Here is a 16,431-nt window from a genome sequence, read left to right as displayed (position 1 = left end):
GCTTAAATGTGAAGTGGCTGAGCTGCTTGCAAAAATACGCAATCCCTCACTAAAAACAGCCAATATTCCAAAGAATTAGAAGATAGCAAGTACATAAGGCCCTTCATTTTCAGTTCACTGATTTTTACCAAAAAATTTCCCAGATTTTATAAATGCTATTTTTTTAAAACTGCTTTTCACCTGAATTTTGACCAAATACATGAAAATACTAATTATGTTAAGCAAATCCAATACATTAGGTTGATGTGTTTTTGTTAATAAATTTGTCTAAGTGTAAATGAGAAGCTGTCTGTTAAAGTACGGCAATGTTGGGGAAGATACAGAGACACACACGTGCATGCATGTGTGTTTACGGACAGTTCACAAAATAAGCCACAGCATTAAACTCATTTTACTTACAGTATTCTGATGTTTCTATATTGGTTGATTTTTTTCAGTCCTCCCATCCCAATATTAACCCTGATATTTCACCAGAAAACTGAGGTTAATTTTTGTACTGATTTTTACCCACTTTTTAATTTCTGTAATAAACTGATAAAATCCTGGGAAATGTTAAACAAAATAAAAACCTGAAAACACAGGAGATTGCAAGTGCTGTAATTAAAAAAAATTAGGTTGTTTTTGTTTTGTTTTTTTTAAAGGAAATGGTGGCGATCTGGTAAATTGTATGAGTAAACCTTGCATCTGTAACTGGCAAATTGGTTTAAAACGATAAACTAGAACAAGAAAACATCTGCAAGATCACCATATGGCGGCGGTCTAACCAGCACAGATTCAAGAAAGGAAAATCACGTCTCACTAATCTATTACAATTCTTTTAACAGGTTGATAAAGTAGTATATAGATGTGAATCAGATGCTAGTTTGCTTAGACTTTTTAAAGGCCTTTGAAAAGGTCCTTAACAAAAGTCTAGTAAAGAAACTAATTATAAATGGGATGGAAGTCAAAGTAAACCTTTGGGGGCAGGGATTCTCTTGAAGTTCTGTGTTTATACAGCACTTAACATAATTGGGTCCTGTTCCGTGACTAGGACTCCTCAGTGGTATGGCAATACAAATAATAAAAAATAATGTCATGAATCAAAAATTGGCAAAGAGACAGAAAGCAAGAGTAGGATTAAATGGAAAAATGTAACCATGCCAAAAGATTTACAGAAGAGTACCTCAAAATTCCTGACTAGGCTAGTGTTTTGTATACGTATTTTGAATCTGGAAAGGGGAGAAAGGAGTTAGGCAGCAAAATTTGCAGATGACAAAGTTATGTAGATTAACCAGGATCACAGCAGACTGAGGAGCTAAAACGAGACCTGACCAAGCCAGGTGAACAGGTAACATGATAGTAACGGAAGCCCAATATTAATAACTGTAAAGCAATGCACATTGGAAGGGAAAACAAAAAACAGGCTATCCATATACATGACATGGTTCTAAATTAACTATCAACTTAGGAAAGGAACCTGGGGACAGCTCAATGAAGACTTCAGCAGAATGTGCAGCTACAGTCAAAAAAGTAAAAGATGATAGGCTATATAGGGAATGAGATGGAAAAATAATGATGCCATCACATAAGTCTAAGTTGCAGTCTCTTGATTCTATAATTAGTGATACTAACTATCAGAGATAATATTCTTAAGAATTTCTTAAATGTTGCTTGTAACACCAGTAGGTAAAATTTACAGACTTAAATCATACTTCTTTCTGAAGTGTTCCTTTAAGGCTATCCTCACCTTTAAATACCTTTTTACTCCTAGATTTTTCATCTGCTCAGCAAAATAGTTGAACTCTTCAATACTGCTCTTGGAATGATGGCACAAAATTTCAGTTCCTATTCTCCAAATCACCTGCCAATGGAGAAAAAAAAATTCCAAAAGAATTCAAATTTCAGAAGTGAAAACACTCTGCGCACAGCAGCCAGAACATCAGTCTCCCATCACTGTACTATGGCTGCTATATTTAACCATATTATGTGTGGTTTAAATTGCAAAAGAAAACTATTGTGTATTATTTGTTGCTATAGTAAAATATACCAGCATGTACTATAAGTGAAAATAAAGCTTAAATGCAATGGAAACTTCACAAGTGGTCATAAAAATCCCATACTTCAACAAAACACACCAAAACCATATATAGAAGGCAGTAGGTGCCTGCTGTGGACTGGTAACAACTCAAGCAAACACGAAATTTTCTTTTCATGTTACCCCACTAAAATGTAGGTATACGTAGCTCACGTTACCTTAATACAACAAAGGTAAGGATAATTAGATGAAATTGCAAACTGAAATACATATCTTCTGTCCGGACACATCCTACCCCACCCCCAAATAACTTTGTGATCAAGATTTGTCTACACAGTTAGATCAGCAATTCCAACAAACTGGCAGTAGCCAATGTTCTCTGCACTGAATTTATTTTTTTAAACAGCTCTTTGTTAATGCAGTTTACTACCCTTTCCATCTGTTGAGATGCACAGAGGAAGCAGGGAAGGGACTAGCAAGAAGATTCATGTAGTACTGGACAAAGATGGTGGAGAACTAAAAACAAAGATGCAGTTTTCAAATGGACACCAACATGTAGGGGAACCAGTCACGGCTGCTCAGAGGATTCAGGGGGCCTGGGGCAAAGCAATTTCAGGGGCCCCTTCCATAAAAAAAATTGCAATACTGTATTCTCAAGGGGGCCCCTGCGGGGCCCAGGGCAAATTGCCCCACTTGCTCCCCCTCTCGGGCAGCCCTGGGAAAAATAAACCTTCTGCATCTCAGCACAAACCTAGTTTTGAGAAAACTTCTTTATAAGATATCACTGGTTCTCAGCATCAGCTAGTGCTAAAAGGCACTAAAGCTCATTAAAGGGGTTGGACAAATATTTTCCATCAAAACTTTTTTTGGTTCGAAAATTAGGGGTTTTTAAAAAGCAGAAAAAAAATCAGGGACAATGTCGCTTTCTTTCAAAATTTGTTGTGTTTTTTTTTTTTAATTGAAAAGCTGAAATTAGTCTGTCAAAACCTGAATATGGTTTGGGGTTTCAGAAATGTGTGGCCAAATATTTGCTGTTTGCTGTGTCTGATTGTTTAAAGAAACAATAAAAAAATTTTGCTTAAAAAAATCCAAAACTTCTGAATCACCTTAGCTTGTGACCAAATGCCTGAGCCCATCCAGTCAGAGATTTTTCCAGGTTTCTGATACTCTGCTGGCTTCCTTGACTCATATCTGTCTCCATAACTTTGCGTTCCTTTAGCTTAGAACATAAGAACAGCCATATTGGGTCAAACCAAAAGTCCATCCAGCCCAGTATCCTGTCTACCGACAATGGCCAATGCCAAGTGCCCCAGAGGGAGTGAACTTAACAGGTAATGGTCAAGTGATCTCTCTCCTGCCATCCGTCCCCACCCTCTGACAGAGGCTAGGGACACCATTCCTTACCCATCCTGGCTAATAGCCATTAATGGACTTAACCTCCATGCATTTAGCTGTTTCCTAGAGACTGGCTCCATGGGGTCCTTCACAAACTGGAGACGGTTACTGTGGGTTTGTCTTTGGTACAGCTTACATACATACTCCGCAAACTGAGCATTTGAGCTTGGTCCAGAATCTGGGATGAGCTTATGTTGTGAAAACTGAAATGCTCAAAATAGCACATGCATGTGAATGGACACAGGGTGCTAAAATTAAATTAACCCAGGGGTTCTCAAACTGGGAGTCAAGAGGTTATTACTGGGTGTTGAGAGCTGTCAGGCTCCACCTCAAACCCCGCTTTGCCTCCAGCATTTATAATAGTGTTAAATATATAAAAAAGTGTTTTCAATGTATAAGGGGGTGCGGGGGGTCGCACTCAGAGGTTTGCTATGTGAAAGGGGTCACCAGGACGAAATTTTGAGACAGCTCTGGAGCCTCAGGGACTGGAGGGGAGGGGTCTCCCTTTGTAGGGTTGGGAGGGGTATTGCTCTTCTCATGTGATCCCTCCCCCAGTGGCTAATTTTAAATGAAGCTACCCTCCCCTGACGTGAATTTCCCTATGGCACTGAAATTAAATATAGACTATAATTTGGCATTTGAGAAGTGAAAGGGATGGTAGCCCTAATTGAAAAGCTAGCAGCTTGGCTCTTCTGCAAGCCTCAAACTGCTGAATGAGCTTCATGGTAGGGAAGGCTGTGACTCTCAAACAGCCTGGCCCTGTCCCCTATCCAATCCCCACTCACAATCCCCAACCCATCCCCCAGAGACACCACCACTACCACCACCCCGGGACCCCATCCCTCCTCCCTGTCCCTTGACTGCCCCAACCCCTATCCACCCTCCACTGAGTCCTGACAGACCCCTGGAACGCCCACAATCCAACCCTCCCGCTCCCTGTTCCCTGACCGCCCCCCCAATCTCTGCCCCCTTCCTGATCCCTGACACTCCCTACTCCTTAGCAACCCGCCCAGCCCCAGCTTCTTGCCCCTGGCTCCCCCCTCACCCGGAGCCTCAGTGCATTGCATCCAGGGCCATCCCTGAACAGCGGTGCAGTGTGGCTCCGTCAGGGCCTGAGCTCCTCCCCACTCAGAGCACTGGGGTAAAGGGGGCGGGGCTGTGAGCTTCCTCCACTCAGCCTGGAGCTCGCAGCCCCGCCCCCTTACCATGCTGTTCTCAGCGGGGTGGAGCTCAGGCCCTGCCGGAGTCAGGCTGCAGCTGTTCAGGGACAGCGCTGGATGCACTGAGGCTCCAGGAAAGGGGTGGACACGGGGTCGGATCAGGCTGGGGCAGGAGCTTGAGCCATTCTCTTGGGGGCCCCTGTGGAGCCCAGGGCCTGGGGCAAATTGCCCCATTTGCCCCCCTCTCTGGGAAGCCCTGGAACCAGTGGAAAAATGTGCTTATTTCTCTGTTTCAAAATGAAATTATGAAAACCTATATTTTAAGTGGAACATGCTACTGGTGTGATTTGTGGCATTTATTCATATTTGGGCCACTTTCTTATCTGTTGTGCAAACAGATGCGAGGCGACACCTGAAAATTATGAAAACATCCCTGAAAATTAGATTTATGAAGTTTTAGGGATTTATATTTTACATAAACAGAGCATAAGTATGGGTCCTGAATTATCTCAGATGCCCCTTTAAATTATTTCCATCAACTGAGGGAGAAAGTACGGATTTTTCCTTACTACTTACCTCTGGGGCAGCCATCCGTTTTTCAGCAGAAGTATTCTCTAATGTCTCCAAATAGTTAGTCATGAACTCTGCAGCCCTCTGCCACTGGTGTTGTAGCAGGGCATCCTGAATGTAATTTAAACAAGCTTTCTTAGTCTCTTGAAATTCTGTTGCCTTTCGACCTCTGGTTGCTGAAAAAATAAGGTTAGTGGATACTACTGATTGTGATCCTCTTAAACAAAACAAAAACTACAGCTCTTACTTTGGTATCTATATCTTTGCCAATAACAAGGCTCTAGTTTTCCATCCTTTGATCCTTAATCCCTTTAGGATCCCTTGACAAGGGGGTAGGACCAACTCAGGGAGAACAGGGGTTTAAAAAAAACCGCTCCTAAACACAGACACACAGAACAAAAACCCTGCAAGAGTAGAAATAATGCAAACAGAAGTCCAGCAGGACAGTGGGGGCTATCTACTATACTGCACTAAATGCAGCATGTATGATTACCTGTCTTATGGACTGGTGGCATATATGTGCATTCAGAGCAAGCCGCTTATGGTCCTCAGAGATTTGAGTACGGGCACTTGATACTAGCATGGCTGAACGGAAGGAGCTAAGGGAGACAGGGAGATACACAGCTGAGAATTTCAGGGATCTAATAAAGCAGTTCCACTCCTAGTCTGACAGCCTCTGTGCTGAGGATGAAAGTCTTGAGGAAGGAGAACATCAAGCTAGAGCAGAGAGAAAAGAGCCTATAGTTTGGATCCTCCTTCCAGATGATGTAATGTTATCCTCTCACACTGAGGATACCCCTTCAAGGGCAGGGAACCCCAGTTATAAGGAGAGGCAGGTAACAGTCATGGGGGATTCAATTATTAGAAACATAGATGGTTTTGTGATGCACCAGGAGAACTGCATGGTTAAATGCCTTACAGGGATGTAGGTTGCGGACCTCTGGAGACCTTTAGATAGATATCTGAGCAGCGCTGGGGAGGAGCCAGTGGTCACGGTACATGTAGGTACCACTGACAGAATGAAAAAGGTAGGAGAGAGGTCCTAGAGGCCAAATTTAGTCTGCTAGGTAAGAGATTGAAGTCCAAGACCTTCAAGGTAGCATTCTGTGAAATGCTTCCAGTTCCACATGCAGGGCCAGTTATGCACACAGAACTGCAGGGTCTCAATACATGGATGAGACAATGGTGTTCAGAGAAGGGATTTAGGTTTATTAGGAACAGGGGAACCTTTTGGGAAAGGAAGAGCCTATACAGGAAGGATGGGCTCCATCTAAACTAAAATGGAACCAGATTGCTGGCATGTAAAATTAAAAAGGTTATGAAGGAGTTTTTAAACTAAGGGCTGGGGGAAAACCAACAGGTGCGGAGGTGTGGAGCACTCGGTTTGGACAGAGACACGGATTTATTAAATAAAGAGGAGAGAATAGAAGTTGATAAAGTATAGGTGGGAAATGAAAAACAGTCAAAAACAGCATCCCCTTCAATTATGTCACTTGAAGGCAGACAACTAAATACTGACAAATTTTATAAGTGCTTGTATACAAATGCTAGAAGTCTAAATAGTAAGCTGGATGAAACTGAATGCCTGGTTATAAAGAAGGATATTGATATAAGGCATCAAAGAAACTTGGTGGAATGATGATAATCAGTGGGACATTGTAATACCAAGGTACAAAACATATGGGAATGACATAGTAGATCATACTGGTGTGGGAGTGGCATTATCTATGAAATAAAGCATAGACTCAAATACAGTAAAAAACTTAAATGAATCAAACAGTACCATAGAATCTCTGTGGATAACAATTCCATGCTTAAATAATAAGAATAAAGTAGAAATATACTACTGACCATTTAATCGTGAACAATGTGAAATGCTCAGGGAGATGAGAGAGGCTACAAAAATCAGAAAAACGAATAGCAATGGGGGATTTCAACTATCCCCTACTGACTGGATATATGTCACCTCAGGATGGGATGCAAGATAAAAAGATGTGAGATCAAATTTCTAGACATCGTTAATGACTGCTTCTTGGAGCAGCTAGTTTTGGTACCCACAAGGAGAAAGTCCTAAGTGGATCACAGGATCTGGTACTGAACCGATCAATAATAGCAATGAAAATGAAGTTAGATTTACATGCTTGTAAAGGGGAAAATACCAAAGAAACCCATCACAGTAGCAAGTAACTTCAAAAAGGGAAATGACACAAAAATAAGGAAGCCAGTTAAGCTAGTTAAACGGAAATTAAAAGGAATGGTCACAAGAATGAAATGCCTGCAAGCTGCATGGAAACTATTTAAAAGCACCATAACAGAAGCTCAAACTAAATGTATATCTCAAATAAATAAAAAAAAGAGTCACCAGGGCTAAACAACAAAATAAAAGAGGCAGTTAGAGGCAAAAAGACATCCTTTAAAAATTGGAAGTCAGGTCCTACTGAGGAAAACAGAAAGGAGCATAAATGCTGGCAAGTGAAGTATAAAAATATAATAGGCAGGCCAAAAAACAAACAAAAACAGACATCTGAAGAGCAACTAGAAAAAGACAAAAACTAACAGCAACATTTGTTTTAAGTCCATCAGAAGCAGAAATCCTGCCAGTCAGTAGGGCCACTGGATGATCAAGGTGCTAAGGGAGCACTCAAGGAAAACAAGGCTGTTGTAAAGAAGCTAAACAAATTCTTTGCATTGGTCTTCACTACAGAGGATGCAAGGGAGATTCCCACACTTGAGCCATTCTTTTTGGTGACGAATTTGAGGAATTGATCTAGATTGAGGCAACAGTAAAGGAGGTTTGGAAACAAATTGATGACTTATTACAGTTTAATTTACCAGGACCAGATGGTATTCACCCAAGCATTCCAGAAGGAACTCAAATATGAAATTTAAGAACTACTAACTGTAGTATGTAACATATGGCTTAAATAAGTCACTGTACCTGCTGCCTGGTGGTGAGCTAATGTAATGCTGATTTTTAAAAAGGCTCTAGAGGCAATCCTGGAAATTACAGTCAGCAAGCCTAGCTTTAGTACCATATAAATTTGTTAAAAGTATGGGAAAGAACAGAATTATCAGACACACAGATTAACTCAGAATGCTGGGGAAGAGTCGATACAGCTTTTGTAAGGGAAATCATGCCTCACCAATCTATTAGAATTCTTTCAGTGGGTCAACAAACATGTTAAGCCAGTGTACTTGGACTTTCAGAAAGCCTTTGACAAGGTCCCACACCAAAGGCTCATAAGCAAAGTAAGCAGCCATGGGATAAGATGAAAGATCTCTCATGGATCAGCAAACTAGTTAAAATGCAGGAAACAAAAGGTAGGAATAAATTGTTAGTTTTAACAATGGAGAGAGGTAAACAGCAGGGTCCCCAAAGATCTGTACTGTGACCAGTGCTGTTCAACATACTGATAAATTATCTGGATAAGGGGGTAAACAGTGAGGTGGCAAATTTCCCAATGATTCAAAATTACTAAAGATAATTAAAGTCCAAAGCTGACTGTGAAGTGTTACAACAGGGATCTCACAAAACTGGATGACCGGGCAACAAAATGGCAGATAAAATTCAATGTTGATAAGTGCAAACTAATGCACATTGGAAAATATAATCCCAACTACACACACAAAATGAAGTGATCTAAATTAGCTGTTCCCACTCAAGAAAGAGATCTTGGAGACATCATAGATAGTTCTCTGAAAACATCTGCTCAATATGCAGCAGCAGTTTAAAAAGCAAACAGAATGTTAGGAATCATTAGGAAACGGAGAGATAAGGCAGAAAATATTACAGTGCAACTTCAAAAATCTGTCAGTTATCCACACCTGGAATACTGCATTCAGGTCTGGTTAACCTATCTCAAAAAAAGATTTATTAGAATTGGAAAAAGTGCAGAGAAGAGCAACAAAAAAATGACTAGGGGTATGGAATAGCTTCCATGTCAAGAGAGACTAAAAAGACTGGCGCTATTCATCTTAGAAAAGAAATGACTAAAGGGGGATATAGTAGAGGTTTGTAAAATCATGAAAGCAGTGGAGAAAGTAAATAGAGAAGTGTTATTTACCCCTGCCCATAATACAAGAACGAACAGATACCAACTGAAATCAACATGCAGCAGGTTTAAGACAAAAACAGGGAAGTACTTCTTCCCACAATGCATGATCAACCTGTGGAACTCATTGTCAGGGAGCACTGTGAAGGTCAGAAGCATAACTGGGTTCAAAAACAGAAGTTCATGGAAGATAGCCACTGATGGACCTATCAGCCAAGATGATCAGGAACTGAACCCCATGATCTGGGTGTTCTGATACCTTTGACTGGATGAATCACTCAATTTAACAGGATTCACCTGTTCTGTTCACTCCCTCTGAATTATCTGGTACCAGCCGCTGTCAGAAGAGAGGCTACTGGGTTGAATGAATCATTGGTCTGACCCAGTATGGCCACCCTTATGTTTTGGTCTTAACAAACTACACCTGTCTTGGAAGCTATAGAAAGTGATCTTCACCTGTGTGGATCTGAAGTTACCCAGAGAAACATATTGTCTGAAAAATAGCAGAGGAGCAAAAGACCATAGCAAAGGCTATAAATGCAAAGTTAAACGGCACTATCACCTGTGTGGCAATTAGAGTTAGGGAAATTTGGGCATTATACAAAGGTCATTCACTGTACACTATTGCCCTTGAGATGGGTTCATGCTGCAAAATTCAGATCCAGACTCTCTCAAAATATAGAGGATTTCTGTACTAACGTTTTGGTTTTGACCCATTGTCTATTTTTACTAAGCATTTGTATTAGAAGCTAATGGAAGCCTCAACCAAGATTGAGGCCCAATAGAGCCAGGTACTGTATATACAGATATATATTAACATAGTAGCATTAGAGATGTTACAAGTTTGCAGCGTGGTGTTTTGTTTTGTTTTTAAATTGCATATAGTCAGGTCTGTGTCAAGACACAGAAAGCAGTGATAGCTTCTTTATGGCACTCCCTTTCATCCTGTACTGTAGAAGAGCCCTCAACTCCCAGTGAGTTCAGTAGCAGCGACATCTCTAATGCTACTATGTTAGTTACCAGCATGTGCTAGTAAGGATAAGCAGTCAACAGAGAATCACAATTACTTGGATGCCGAAGGTTCCGTGGGAGTAAAGGTAAATAGATAGCTGGAAGTGAACTGCTTGTGGTGTTTACTGCAGACCCATCCCACACAGACTCTTCTGTAAACTCTTCCTCTGTCCCCCTTTTCAGTTGTTCAACAAAACTGTCCATGTCTTTAAAGTGAGAGGAAAACTTTTACACCTGAAAAAAAATTAACACACATGACATGAAGATGTGTACTGTTTCTTTAAAGTCCTATAGGAGAGAGCATGGGGAGGCAGAGTAGTTTTATTACAGTGGCACCATTTTACAGATAGGAAACTGAGGCACAGAGACTGCCTTACCCTAATCACACAGGGGGTCCATGTCAGAGCCAGAAGCCAAATCCAGATCTCCTGAGTCCCAGGCCACTGCCTAATGCCCAAGGCCACCCCAGTGTTGCCAACTCATGTTTCTTTCACTGGTCTTAACTCCCCAGCTCCAGAAGTCATGGGATTCTCCTTTTTCAACTTGGGGATGTGCGGAGCCACCGCCGCTGAGCCCACTAAACCGGAGCCAGGGATCCGCCCAAGCCCGGCTCTTTCACTTCTGGTCTCGCAGGGCAAAGGGCACGAAGCGCCCATCGCCCTCCCAGGGTAGCGACCCCCACGAGCCCTGCAGAGCGAGCCCAGCCCGAGCCCTGACGGTAGGACTCCCCGCTCCCTAACCAACCCGAGCTCTCCTCACCTGCATGCGCCGCTCCTGAAGAACCCCCCCCCAATCACGTGGGCCAGGCCCCGCCGGGGATGGACGAACCCAGCTCCTAAACACACGGCACGTGCCGGAAGTTGGTACGCTCCCAACGGACGTTTCCGAACGGCTCCAGGGAAGCGACCATATGTTGGTTGGGCAACCGAGCCTATCCGCGGGTAAGTCACATGACCTTGCGCAGTCTCGGCTGAATCGCGATTTAAAACTTGGTCCCGAGAGGATGGTCTGAGCGTTTCCTCAGGCGTGACCTTTGACCCACAGGGCGGAGCAGCCGAGTTGATGCGCATGCGCATTGTTGGGTCCGACGGCTGAGTCAGGAGTGGTGAAGCTGCCCGTGATTGACGGACGGTGCGGCGCGTGCGCCTGGGTGTTCGCGCGCCAAGAGGAGCGGCGGGTGCGGTTCGGGAGGGCCCTTCCTGCTGCCGGGGCCCGCTCCCTCAGTGGACGGGGGAGGGGCCAGTCCGACCTCGGCGCCGCGCGTGGGGCCCAAGGAGCCCCTGCCACGAGAGCCAGGCTGCGCGGTCGCTGCAGGAGGGGAGGCGCCGGCTGCCCCAGCAGGGTGAAGCTGGGCTCAGCCCCCGGGCGCGGGGCGGGGCCGGGCCGGGCTGGTCCTCACTGCCGTGTGTGTGTGTGTGTGTATCGGGCGCCGCCCCCGCCCTCTCCCGAGGGGACGCGGAACGGGGCTCCTGTGGCTGGCGCCGAACAACCCGCCCCTGCGGCTCCGCGCTGCGAGGCGGTGTGTTGCGGAGCCTCCTGTTACCGCAGCCGCTCGCACTAGGTAACACGGAGCCAGCCCTGGACTCCTAGCTGAGCCTGGAGCTAGGGCCCGGGTCTGGTTTGTGAGATAAGGCAGAAGCCCCACTTCGCGTTATGGAGAGGCTACGAGAAAGGGTGGCTAATGCCAGTGCTGACACTGGGGGAGAGGGAACAAGGGTTACCCCAAGGTTTTGTGTGGCGTTGTTTGTAGCCATGTCCATCCCAGGATATGAGAGAGGCAAGGTGGGTGAGGTTATAGCTTTTATTGTTGATGAGAGACAAGCTTTCAAGCTACACAGAGCTCTTCTTCAGGTTAGGCAACTGTTTTCATGAGCTGTGATATAACCCTGTAATTTCTTTAAAAACAGGTATAAACATCCTTTATTAGCAGGGAGCTATTCCGGAACCTAGTGGCTTGGATTTGCAAAGTAGGATTACTCAGATCACGTAGATAAGTGATTGTTCTATAAGTATGATAATAAATAATATAAAACCAAATTAAATGGTAAAAAGCCAAAATACAGTAGCAGCATGTAGTTAAACTGGAGTGTGTACAGTACAGGGTAAGGGCTGGTCTACATTGAGAACTTGGATTTAGCTATGCCAGTATATCAGAGGTCCATACCCCTGTGTGAAGTATAGCTAAGCTGATTTAACCTTGTGTAGCCAGTACTAGGTCAACTGAAGAATTCATCCTTCAGCCTAGCTGCTGCCTCTCAGGAAGGTGGATTACCTACGCAGATTCTCCTGTTGGTGTTGTAGGTAGTGGCTATACTGAAGCACTGCAGCTGTGGCATTTTAAGTGTGGACAAGTCCAAAGTGTAGACTTACCTGAGACTCTTGTCGATGGGAGAGATCTCTCCCATGGACATAATAAAAACAGCCCAATGAGCGGCAGTAGCTTTGTTGGCGGGAGAGCGTCTCCCAGCAACATAGTGCTGTGGAGTTCTGCTTATGCTGGCAAAACTTGTGTTGCTTGGGGTGAGGGTGTTTTTTTCACACCCCTGAGCGACAAAAGTTCTGCTGACATAAATGCTAGTGTAAACATGGCCTAAGTGAGGCCGCAATACTGAAAATGTACATGCACTTAACTTTACAGATGTGAATAATTTCATTAACTGTGGAAATAGATGCATTCAGTATAGAATCATAGAGTTAAAAGGGACTGCAAAGGTCATATAATCCAGAGGTTCTCAAACTGGGGATCAGGACCTCTCAGGGGGTTGCAAGCTTATTACATGGGGGTTGTGAGCTGTCAGCATCTACCCCAGATCTTGCTTTGCTTGCAGCTTTTATGATGGTGTTAAATATACAAAAAATATTTTTAATTTATAAGGGAGTGGTGGGTTCACACTCAGAAGCTTGCTATCTGAAAAGGGTCACCAGTATAAAAGTTTGAGAACAACTGATCTAGTCTAACCCCCGTCCAAGATGCAAGATTTGTTGTGTATAAATCAGCAGTTCTCAAACTCTGGGTAAGGACTCCACTTTAATGTGATTGCCAAGGGCTGGCATTAGTCTTGCTGGAGCCAAAGCCCGGGGCCAAAGCCCAAGGACTTCAGCACTGAGTGTAGGGAGTGGGGGAGGCTCAGTTTACAGGCTTCCCAGTTGGGGCTCAAACCTTTGGGATTTGGCTTTCCCACTGCCAAGAGCAGTGGGGCCTTGACCCTGGCCCCACTGCTTGGGACAGCAGGGCTCGGGCTTTAGTTTCCCCCTCCTGGGGTCATGTAATAATTTTTGTTGTCAGAAGGCGGTTGTCATGCAAAGATGTTTGAGAACCCCTTATCTAAACCATCCAAGACAAATGGCTGTTTGGACACCTTTTGAAAACCTCCGTATAAGGAGCCTCCACAATCTCTCTAGGTAGTCTGTTCCATTGTTCTGCTCTTACAGTTAGGAAGTTTTTTCTGAGAGTTAGTCTAAATCTGCTGTATGCTGTAGTTTGGACCCATTGCTTCTTGTCCTACCCTCCGTGGCAAGAGAGAACAACTTTTCTCCATCTTTTTTTATGGCAGCCTTTCATGTACTGAACACTGTTATGTCCCCCGACCCGTAATCTCCTCTTTTCCAAACTAAATATACCCAGTTCCTTCAGCCTTTGCTCCTATGGCTTGCATTCTATCCCTTTGCCTATCTTTGTTACTCGCCTCTGGATCCTTCCCAGTTTCTTCATATCCTTTCTATACATTGGTGACCAAAATTGGAGGCAGTACTCCAGCTGAGGTCTAATCAGTGCCAAGCAGAGTGGTACTGTTCCCTCCCCTGACTTGCATGCTATGCCTCTGTTAATGCAACTTAAAATTGCATTTGCTTTTTTTGCAACAGCATCACATTGCTGATTCATGTTGAGGTTGTAATACACCACAACTCCCAGATCCTTCTCAGCAGTGCCGCTGCCATGCCAGTTATCCCCCATTCTGTATTTGTGCATAGTTTTTTTTGCCTAACTGTTGCACCTTATATTTGTCTTTGCTGAATTTCATTTTGTTCTCCAATTTATCAAGATCCCTCTGAATTTTAGCTGTATCCTCCAAAGTGTTGGCAGCCCCTTCCACCAGCTTTGTGTCATCTGCAAATTTGATCAGTATACGCTGTCTTCCTACATCCAGGTAATTAATAAAGATGTTAAACAACACCGGACACAGAAGAGATCCTTGTGGAACAGCATCTGAGACCTCCTTCCAATCTAACATCATTCCATTAATAGTTACTCTTTGTTTGCGGTTATTTAACCAATGATGTATCTGCTTAAAGGTAGTTCTGCCGAGCCCACTTTTCTTCAGCTTACTTATGAGAATGTGATGTAGGACTGTGTCAAAAGTCTTGACAAAGTCCACGTATATTATGTCCACTGTATTCCCTCATCCACCAAACCAGTTACCCTGTCAAGAAGGAAATCAGAATGGTTTGGCATGATTTGTACTTTGTAAATCCGTGCTGGCTGCTAGTTATTACCCCTTCACTCTCCAGGTATTTGCCAATTTAATATTTTATACAGTGCTCTAGTAGCTTCCCAGGTATTGAAGTCAGACTGACTTTAGGTTCCCCAGCTCCTCTTTTAAAAGACCGGCACTACAGTGGGCCCTTCTCCAGTCTTCTGCGACCTCTCCTGTCATCCATGAGTTTGTAATTATTGCCAGTGATTCCAAGATTAATTCAGCCAATTCTGTTAGTACGCTTGGGTGAATAGCATCAGGCCCTGCTGATTTGAATTCTTTCAACTTGGTCAAAAGATATGATGTGTTCTTTACTTACCTCAATCTGCATCCCTTCCCCTTCATTGTCTCTGATATCTTCACTAGTCGTCCGGTCATTTTATTTTTTTGTGAGAAGCCTGAAGCAAAGTAAGCATTCAGCAGCTCTGCCTTCCTATCATCTTCTGTTATCAGCTCACGTTCTCCATTGAGGAACGGACCCACACTGTCCCTGATCTTTCTTTTTTGTCTGACATATTTGAAGAACCCCTTGTTGTCTCTAACATTTCTTGTCAGCTGTAACTCATTCTTTACCTTGACTTTCCTGATTTTTTATTTTTATTTTTATTTTATTTTTTTGTCCCTACATACTCACACTATCCCCATATATACTTCCTTGGTGATGTGCCCCTCCTTCCATTTCCTATATGTGTCACTTTTGTATTTTAGATCGCTGAAAAGCTCCTCATGCAACCACATTGACCTCCTATGGCTCTTCTTACCTTTCCACTGTGTTGGAATAGCTTGATATAGAGTATCTAGTACAGGGGTGGGCAGACTTTTTGGCCCAAGGGCCACATCTGGCTGTGGAAATTCTATAGCAGGCCATGAATGCTCACATAATTGAGGGTTGGGGTGTGGGAGGGGGTGAGGGCTCCAGCTGGGGGTGTGGGCTCTGGGACCTGGCTGGAGATGAGGGATTGCAGGTGCAGGAGGATGCTCTGGGCTGGGACTGAGGAGTTCGATGGCAAGAGGGAGATTGGGGCAGGGGATCGGGGTCCGGGAGGGAGTCATGGGTGCAGGCTCCAGGTGGCACTTATCTCAAGCAGTTCCCAGAAGCAACAGCATGTCCCCCATCCAGTTCTTTTGCGGAGGTACGGTCAGGCAGCTCTGCCTTCCTATCATCTTCTGTTACCAGCTCATGATTGCCGGCCAGTGAGATCTGTAGGGGTGGCGCTTAGGGTGGGGGCAACATGTGGAGCCCCCTGACTGCCCCTACACATAGGAGCTGGAGGGGGGACATGCTGCTGCTTCCAGGAGCTGTGTGGAGTGGGGCAAGCCCCCAACTCCGTTCCCTGGCTGGAGTACCGGAGCAGGGCAAGTCCCGGACCCTGCTCCTCAGTGGGAACTTGAGGGCCAGATTAAAATGTCTAGAGCGCCAGATGTGGCCCCCGGGCTGTAGTTTGCCCACCCCGATCTAGTATTACACATGGATAAGTTTCTGCAAATGTATTATATGATAAACAGAATGGTTGACAAAATTGGGATTACAGACTCTTGAGAGAAGATTAGATTAAAGATTTTAACAAAAAATGCTTTATTTTAGAGCATTGGACAGGGCTGAAATGAGGGGACAGGTCAGGATTTTAATGGAATGATACAAGTGTGTAGCTGGAATGGGCTTCCTTTTAAAAGTGTCTATCAGATTTCAGTAAAAAGCAAATTCTACAAATATAACATTATTTTGAGGAATCCAATAGTCCTTTTTTAAGACA

General features: G+C 43.9%; 1 protein-coding gene across 4 annotated transcripts in view; it reads right to left on the bottom strand.

The window, feature by feature from the left end:
* TAF1A (TATA-box binding protein associated factor, RNA polymerase I subunit A) overlaps window positions 1-11,393 on the bottom strand; it is a 30,573-nt gene extending 19,180 nt beyond the window's left edge. Inside the window, exons 1-4 of one of the 4 annotated variants that reach the window (XM_030557464.1) lie at window positions 10,962-11,393; window positions 10,259-10,436; window positions 5,146-5,315; window positions 1,727-1,840 (exon numbers count right to left, since the gene is read on the bottom strand). In XM_030557464.1, coding sequence (XP_030413324.1) covers window positions 1,727-1,840; window positions 5,146-5,315; window positions 10,259-10,406 — 432 coding nt within the window. In that variant the 5' untranslated portion in view covers window positions 10,407-10,436; window positions 10,962-11,393. The remainder of the gene's footprint in view (window positions 1-1,726; window positions 1,841-5,145; window positions 5,316-10,258; window positions 10,437-10,961) is intronic. The other 3 variants (XM_030557462.1, XM_030557465.1, XM_030557466.1) reach the window with 3 other exon arrangements.
* Between the last annotated feature and the right edge of the window lie 5,038 nt (window positions 11,394-16,431).

The sequence above is a fragment of the Gopherus evgoodei genome, chromosome 3 (genome assembly GCF_007399415.2).
Source record: "Gopherus evgoodei ecotype Sinaloan lineage chromosome 3, rGopEvg1_v1.p, whole genome shotgun sequence".
Lineage (NCBI taxonomy): Eukaryota > Metazoa > Chordata > Testudines > Testudinidae > Gopherus > Gopherus evgoodei.
This window is presented reverse-complemented; position numbering and strand designations above follow the sequence as displayed.